Below are 8,268 nucleotides of genomic sequence, written 5' to 3' on the forward strand. Positions count from 1 at the left end.
CGACACTGAACTGTGCGACACTGAACTGTGCGTAAAAGAATTGTCCAATTGAACAAACGCTGATTTAGAAAGATTTATTATTTATATAAATTAGCAAAATTTTCAAACAGGGCTCTACATGCATACGCGTGTGTCTGTGTGTTTTAAATTATATTTCGATAACCTGTGTCCAAAAGCAACGGTGTCCAATTTTACGATGCGCAAAAGAACTGTGTCCAAATGAACGGTGCGCAAAAGAACTGTGCGCAAAAGAACTGTGCGCAACATTATGTGTCCAATAGCACTGTGTGCAATTGCATCGTGTCCAATTGTACTGTGCGCAATTGAGCCTCTCCCCATTCACGAGGCCGACTCTCGATCAATAATATCGAACCGCGCAAGTGAATTAAAGACTTTTCATCCACCGTTAGTTCATAGACTGCTCAACTGTAAGCATATTACTCTTATTAAACTGTGACACGATATTTTACTCAAACGATCCGAGTTACGATCACGTGATATTTCACCCTCTCACGCGTGCATTCGTTCCCTGAGCCTCTCACCGCTAAGTCCTCTCACCCTGCTTCCATCCGCAGCGGTAACCAGCGAACTCTCTTAGCGAGAATCGCTAACAGTTACAAACACCCGAATACGCGCGGATTCGTGAGAACAATATTCGGAGCTATATTCGGTATCAATTATTTGCGTTAACATTCCCGCCCGCCTCGGTGACGGCAGGTCGGCGCCGAAAGAATATTGCGATATGCTGTACGGTAACTTAAATCTAGAGAATGAAACAACTTAAATCTAGAGAAGGAAACAACTTAAATCTAGAGAATGAAGCAACTTAAATCTACGAGGTAACAATGGGTTAAGAGTCTGTCGATTGTGCTGGCACGTTCACGGAATCGACCGGCAGCGGACACAGCTTCACGATCGGACGCTTCAGCGTTGTGTTGCTGGTCCTTATGGTAGCCACGCGAATCAAGGCGTCCTGTCCTGGATGCACCTCGATCACCCTCGCGAGCGGCCATTTCGAGGGCGGGTAGCGCTCGTCTGTAAGAAGCACGAGCGTGCCTACGCGTATCCGGTCGGACGAAACTTTCCACTTCGCGAGAGCCTGCAATCGCTGCAGGTATTCCGTGGACCAACGGCGCCACAGATGGTCGAGCATCTGCCGGAAATGCTGCCAGCGTGAGAGTCGCGACACCGCGACATCGGTAAGCGACGGTTCCGGTACCGACGAAAACGGGCCTCCGACGAGGAAATGCGCTGGTGTAAGTGCCTCGACGTCGGCGGGATCGTCGGAGAGTGGACAGAGCGGCCGTGAATTCAGCACCTCCTCGACTTGTGTGAGGAGAGTAGTGAACTCCTCGTAGGTGAGGAGAGTGTCACCTATCACTCGCCGGAGATGGTGCTTTACCGATTTCACGGCAGCCTCCCACTTGCCTCCGAAATGAGGCGCTCCCGCCGGGTTAAACGACCACTGAGTTCCGTCCGACGCGAGAGCGTGAGAGGTAGCGGCAAATTCGGCAGATGCGACATCGAAGAGGCGGCGAAGCTCGGCGTCAGCTCCGCTAAAGTTTGTCCCGCGATCGCTCACGAGACGCGAACAGAGTCCGCGGCGACTTACAAAACGACGATACGCGGCAGGAACCCCTGTGTGCTGTAGTCCGTAGCAAGCTCGAGGTGTACGGCGGACGTCGCAAAGCACACGAACACCACGAGGAACCCTTTATACGTGCGCGCGGCCCGTGCACGCCACGTTTTGATTGAGAACGGGCCCGCGTAATCCACGCCCGATGTTAGAAACGGTCGCGCAGGGGTGACTCGAGTGGGCGGCAGCTGACCCATCAGCTGCGTTGCTGTGGAGGCGCGATACCGGGCGCAGCGGACGCATCGGCGAACGAATGACGCGATCAGTGCGCAGCCGCCCACGATCCAATATCGCTGTCGAATTGTAGCGAGCATCGATTGGACACCGCCGTGGAGCGTTCGACGGTGCACGTCATCTAGAATCAAGCGCGTTAAATGAGAGTCCCGCGGTAGCAACACGGGATGTTTCGCGTCAGGGTCGAGGAGAGCGTTCCGAAGACGGCCCCCGACGCGGAGAACGCAGTTTCCGTCCACAAACGGCGACAGACGGAGAAGCGGATGCGATCGCGGCAGCGCATCGCCCCGCGAGAGCACAGGAATCTCCGTGTGGAACGCGGTATGCTGTTCCAGCGTGATCCAGAGCTGCTCCGCTCTGGCAAGATCCGCTGGACCGAGGTCGTGGTGCGTTGGCGGCCGGCGGCGTAACCGGTCGACTGCACGCTGGATCCATGCGGTGATGCGGATAAGTCGGCGGAGCGAGGAGTACCTCGCAGCGAGGTCCCACGTGGAGTCCACGGCAGCGGCAGCAGCAAGGTGAGTTCGGCGCGGACGAGCCTCCAGGTCGGTGTCCACGTCGAAGCGAAGGGCGCTCGACGGCCACGTGGTAGATGGCCCCGAAAGCCAGTCCGGCCCACGCCACCACGCTCCGTGAGCGGCGAGAAGTTGCGGAGAGAGTCTCCGCGATGCGCAATCCGCGGGGTTCTCGGCACCGGAGACGTGGTGCCAATGTGCGCGCGGCAGCAACTCATGGGCGAGAGCGACGCGGTTTGCAACGTACTCCTTCCATTGCGCGGGCGAACCTCTGAGCCAGGTGAGCGCGACACTGGAGTCCACCCACAGGTGAACTGGAGCGGTTTCGAGATTGAGCACGGCGCTCACGCGTCGCACCAATCGAACGAGCAGCACGGCAGCCGAGAGCTCGAGTCGCGGAATTGTCTGTTTCGCGAGCGGTGCGACCTTGCTCTTTGCGGCGAGCAGGTTGACGCGCACTTCGTCGAACTCCGCGAGGACACGAATGTAAACGCGAATGTAAACCACGGCAGCGAGCGCCTCCTGAGAGGCGTCTGAGAATCCGTGGATTTCGATGCCAAGAATTGACCTGGTAACTCCGATCCATCGCGGTACCGACAGCGACGGAACGGAAGCGAGCGATAAGTCGAAACCCTCGAATTCAGAAGCGAGACGCGGCGGCAGCGGATCGTCCCAATCGAGCGTCTCCGTCCAAAGTCTTTGCATAAAGATTTTTGCCGTGATCACTACCGGCGCGATCCACCCGAGAGGGTCGAAGATCCGAGCGATTCAAGAGAGCACTACGCGTTTCGTAAGCGGACATCCCGAGAGAGCCGGGCGTAGACGGAACACGAACGCGTCCTGGCGCGGATGCCAAGTGAGTCCGAGAGCGCGGGCGACAACGTCGTCGCCGAGTTCACGCGGAAGAGGCTCACCGTGCTGAGATGTCGGGATGTCGGCAAGCACGTCATCACAGTTGGCCACCCACTTGTGCAATGGAAAGCCGCCCGCCATGAGCAACTGATTCACGGCGCGTGCCTTTTCTTGAGCGAGCTGTACCGTGTCGCCTCCAGAGAGAACGTCGTCGACGTACATCCCCTCGTTCACGGTGTCGGCAGCGTTAGGGAATCGCCTTGCCTCGTCCTGAACGACCTGTCGAATGACCCGCTGGGCGAGGAAGAGCGCACACGCGAGACCGTAAGTCACGGTAGTGAGCTCGTATTCGTCCGGTGCTCCATCGCGGCTCCACAAGATCCTCTGGAATCGGCGGGCCATCGGATGCACCAGAACCTGACGGTACATTTTCTGAATGTCCGCCAGGAACACGAACTGGTGCCGTCGCCATCGCAGAATGACATCAGCGAGGTCTGGCTGCAGTTTCGGACCGACATGGAGGCAGTCATTCAGCGAGACTCCAGACGTGGCGCGCATCGAACCGTTGAATACGACGCGGATCTTGCTGGGTGTCGACCCAGCTCGAATGACGCCGTAATGCGGCAGGAAGAAACTCGCGGTAGCACTGTCCGTCGCGGGAGTACGCTGCATGTGCCCGAGTGTCTCATACTCGAGCATGAACTCCGAGTAGAGGTCGGCAAGCGAGCTGTCGGAAACGAAACGCCGCTGCATCGCGCTGTTCATCTTCAGTGCTGCAGCGCGCGAGTCTCCAAGCGATTCTGGCGATGTGCGGAACGGCAGCCGCACAACGTACCGTCCGGAAGGAGTTCGCGAATGCGTGGATGCGAATTGCTGTTCGCAGTCCTCCTCTTCCGGCGTCAGGCACGGCAGCGATGACGGCAAGACCTCTTCTTGCTTCCAGAAGCGAGAGAGGAGCTCCGCGAGATCGTGATCGGGCGTCGCGCTGAACGAGCGTCGAGCAGGCGCGACTGTCCGACGCTGAGCTGACTCGAGAGCTGGGCCGGAGATGATCCAGCCCAGCGACGTTAGTTGCGCGACGGGCGAGTGTGACGGGCCCCGGCGGATCGCGTCGCGAAGCAGGGCCCCGTAAATATCGGCACCGAGCACGAGATCGATCCGACCTGGCGTCGAGAAAGTCGGATCGGCGAGTTCGAGGCCGCCGAGGTGCGTCCAGGAATCGGCGCGCACCCGCGTTGCTGGGATGCGGCTGGTGAGTCTTGGTAACACGTACGCGTTCACTACGTGTTTCGCGGTAGTGCTCGAGCGCGAATGCATTACGAGCGAGATCATTCCGCGCGTTGATCCTGCTGACTGCGAGCCGATACCGCGCACCGGAATCGCGGCATGTCGGCGCGGAAGGCACAAGGCTTGCGCGAGGGACTCCGCCACGAAGGTGAGCTCAGAGCCCTGATCGAGTAACGCGCGCGCTTCCACGAGCTCACCAATCGGCAGCGACGCGAACACGCGCGGTAGCCAGAAGCGTCGTCGGCCGGTGCACTTCCGGCGCGAGAGTTGCTGAATGCGAGAGAGCCGAGCCCGCCGCCGGTGCGGCGGGCTGCGGAACCGAAGATTGCGAGGCGTTGGTCGGTCGGAGTTGACCAACGTGCGAGGGTGGCTGCGTAGCCACTGCAGGCGATGAAGTTGCTGAATGGATGAGAGTGTGATGCCGTTCTCCACACGTCCGACAGCACTTTACTGTACGGCAATCGGCGATGAGGTGTTCGCCTAGGCAATTGAAGCAGAGGCGCTTCGTTTTGACGAACTCACGTCGGTCCTCCAGCGACTTCTTCGCGAAGTCCGGGCAGGATCCGATGTAGTGCGATGCGCTGCAGAGAGAGCACCGATTCGCTTTCGTTGTGGCGGCGTTTGCGCGTACTGAGGTCTTCCCCTTGGAGGCGGGCGACTTGGCTGCTTCAGGCTTGGAGTTCGACGACGAAGGCGCTCCGACGAGTTCCAGGGCGCGAATACATCCGTCAAGGAACGTCTGGAGCTCCGGAAACAAGGCTGGTTCGGTAGCGTTGCCGAGTTGAAGCTCCCATGCTTCTAGAGTGTCGTGATCAAGGCGGCGCGCTACGAAGTAGGCGAGGAACATGTTCCACGCGTCCTCCTGCGAAATCGAGAGCGCGTCGAGATTACCTATCACCTCGCAGGTCGTTGCGAGCAGAGACTTCAGTCCCTCCGCTGATTTCGTGGACATCTTCTTGAGCTCGGTGAGGCGATCAAAGCAGGAGGCAAGCAGCATGCGTTTATTGTCGTAGCGTGCAAGAAGAGCGTCCCAATCTGTTGTGAAATTCTCGGCAGTTACGGCAATGTTCGCGAGCAATCGCGAAGCCTCCCCGGTAACGTGACTCTTCAGGTAATGAAGACGTTCGACGGCGGAGATGTCCGAGTTGTCGATGACCATGGAAGAGAAGAGGTCGTGGAACGTCCTCCACTCATGGTAGTCGCCTGAAAACTTCGGCAGCGTGCGGGTGCTGCGCGGTGTCGGTGTGGTTGCTGCAACGCTGAGCGCAGTTGATGCAGCCGGGAATTCGTCCTTCATCTGCAGGAGCTCGGTTCGAGCGAGGCAGAACTGTTCCTCGCACTGCGAGTAGAGATCCTCCGTAAAGTACGACTGCTTCTTCTGTTCGCTCGTCACAGCAGCCAGTATCGTGTCGTGAGCGGAGACGAATTTCTCCCAATGTCCTTCAAGGAGATGCAGACGCGTGTCGATCGCATGGCGGCTGATATTCTCCTTGCCGCTACGCTTGAGATTCTCGACGGTGCGAGCAATTCGCCCGAACAGCTCGTGCTGACGATCGAGATAGGCAGTAATGGAAGTCATTGTCTTACCTAGCGAGAGCCGAGAACTCGAGGAGAAGACGAAGTACTCGATGTGGCTCAGCGACGCGTCGAGATCGAGAAAGGTGCCGAGGTTGTGGCCGAATTCAAGCGATGCGGAAGGTCACTCAGGCACTTTGATAACCGGCGACGAAAAGGCGGCGAGTCGACACTTCGAGACACGGCAGCGAAAGGTGACTATCCGGCACGTGAGAGACGGCGACGGAATGACGGCGTTCCGGTGAACAATGACGTACCGAAACGAAATGACCGCGAAAGTCGAAGCAGATAGATTCGCACTCGCGAGAGGTAGATTCGGCGTGCCTGCACGGCATTCACACCGGACGGCACGGAACTCACAGTACACGATGTGTAGCGCGATTAACAGAGGGTGCGAGGTAGATTGCGCGAGCGGTCCGATCAAGGGTCAGCGATGTCCGGAGGTTCGAGAGATATCCGGCTCGAAGGACCAGAAAATGTTGCGAGCAGTAACGGAATTGGTCAAGTGAAAGAAAGATGGAAAATGTAGGGTTCGAAGGACCAGCGCGAATGCGCGAGATAGATTGTCGATCTTCTATTGCAAGAGATAGAGTAGCGACGGAAAGGAAATTAGTGAATAGCGAATTGGATCTAGGGATAGCCGAACGATCGCTAGACGTGACGAGACGTGACTGACTTCCGACCGGTACGCGAGCGGATCCGCGACCATTGGTCGTCATAATTCGGCAATATTCGGAAGTGTTGAAAAGGAATAACAGCCCAAGTGATGGATAGAGATCGCGCTCGCAATCACGCCATAAACACGTGCGGCGACGACCTTCGATACGGTATCGAAGGCTCTGGAATTCGGTGTCTCGCACCGTTACAAACACCCGAATACGCGCGGATTCGTGAGAACAATATTCGGAGCTATATTCGGTATCAATTATTTGCGTTAACACAACCTGTTAGCGATTCTCTTTTGGGAGAGCTCGCTGGACCGCTGCGGTTGGAAGCAGGGCTGAGAGGACTTTTGCGACGAGAGACTCGGGGAACGGATGCACGCGTGGGGGGGGGGGGTGGAATATCACGTGATCGAACACTCTGGGCGTTTGAGTAAAATACCGTGGTCTGTTTAATAAATGTAAAAAGCTTACAGTTTGAGCAGTCTATGATTAAACGGGGATGATCAGTCTCGTAGTCACTTGCACGGGTCGATTATATTAATCGAGAGTCGGCCTCGTGAATGTAGATGCCCGTGAGCCGTGTCCACGCGGCGCCGGCGTGCGATGCGTGGTGAGCTTGAGCTGCCGTTGATGCTGTATCTAAAATGTCCTGGATGATTTGCACTGCTGAGAGTTCACTGCGTGTCCGCACTGAGTCTATTCTTCGATGAGAAAATGAGAACGTCCACAAAAGAGCACTTGAGAACTATCCGCACTTCAAGACGCGTGTACTACGTACGGTCGCTATGAGACAAAGAGCGCCGGTAACGTACGTGAAGTCGCGTAGTCGCCTCGCGTCGCGATCGGGCATGCGCGGGCAGCGCTCATGCGGCGCTGCACGATCTGACCCGGCTGATGCTGCCATCACGCCGGGGATGAAATAAACGAGATTCAAATTAATCTCGAACACAACCGGATTAGTAAAATTTAAAGAAACCGTTGGTGAAAATTTTAAGTGCATATACATACATACCATTCGAATTTTTTTAAAACCGTTTTTAATACAATCTTCATCTTCGGAAGTTGTCTCCAGATCTATATTTTTTCGTTTTAGCAACTTTTTATCGCTTTTTGATGGGTTTGGAATTTCAAATTTTAATACGTTATCGCACTGCTTACACATTTCTGTCCATTCTAATAATTATAAATATGATTTGAAAATAAACATTAAAATAACATTGAAAATAATTTGTACATTTGTATTTGTGCATACCCTGCTGGAAAGAAGTTGAAAATATCTTTGAAAATGTCGTGAAATCAAAACCGTTTTCAGAAAAGTTTTAAAGAAATATTATATCTGACAAATGAAGATTTTTACTTATTAATTTTTAAACAATTTCAGAGATTTTGTAGGGGTAACCTCCTTTTGGACACGTAACTATTGGACACCGCTCGATTGGACACGCACTATTGGACACCGCATTTTTCGACACTGCAATAATGCAGTGTCAACAAATGCGGTGTC

General features: G+C 55.4%; 3 protein-coding genes across 3 annotated transcripts; all 3 read right to left on the reverse strand.

Moving 5' to 3' along the window:
- Nucleotides 1-850: 850 nt before the first annotated feature.
- LOC105557211 lies at nucleotides 851-3,090 on the reverse strand. Its single transcript, XM_012004398.1, has 2 exons — nucleotides 1,613-3,090; nucleotides 851-1,556 (listed from the first exon to the last, which is right to left on the reverse strand). Exons 1-2 carry the CDS (start codon nucleotides 3,088-3,090, stop codon nucleotides 851-853), a joined length of 2,184 nt encoding a protein of 727 aa, XP_011859788.1.
- A 63-nt stretch (nucleotides 3,091-3,153) lies between these two features.
- Nucleotides 3,154-4,554, reverse strand: LOC105557212. The gene has a single exon (XM_012004399.1). It carries the CDS (start codon nucleotides 4,552-4,554, stop codon nucleotides 3,154-3,156), a length of 1,401 nt encoding a protein of 466 aa, XP_011859789.1.
- Nucleotides 4,555-4,717: 163 nt separating this feature from the next.
- LOC105557213 lies at nucleotides 4,718-6,103 on the reverse strand. The gene has a single exon (XM_012004400.1). The coding sequence runs from the start codon at nucleotides 6,101-6,103 to the stop codon at nucleotides 4,718-4,720; it is 1,386 nt and encodes a 461-aa protein (XP_011859790.1).
- Between the last annotated feature and the right edge of the window lie 2,165 nt (nucleotides 6,104-8,268).

The sequence above is a fragment of the Vollenhovia emeryi genome, unplaced genomic scaffold, assembly GCF_000949405.1.
Source record: "Vollenhovia emeryi isolate VEMERY1.0 unplaced genomic scaffold, V.emery_V1.0 DF939564.1, whole genome shotgun sequence".
Classification (NCBI taxonomy): domain Eukaryota; kingdom Metazoa; phylum Arthropoda; class Insecta; order Hymenoptera; family Formicidae; genus Vollenhovia; species Vollenhovia emeryi.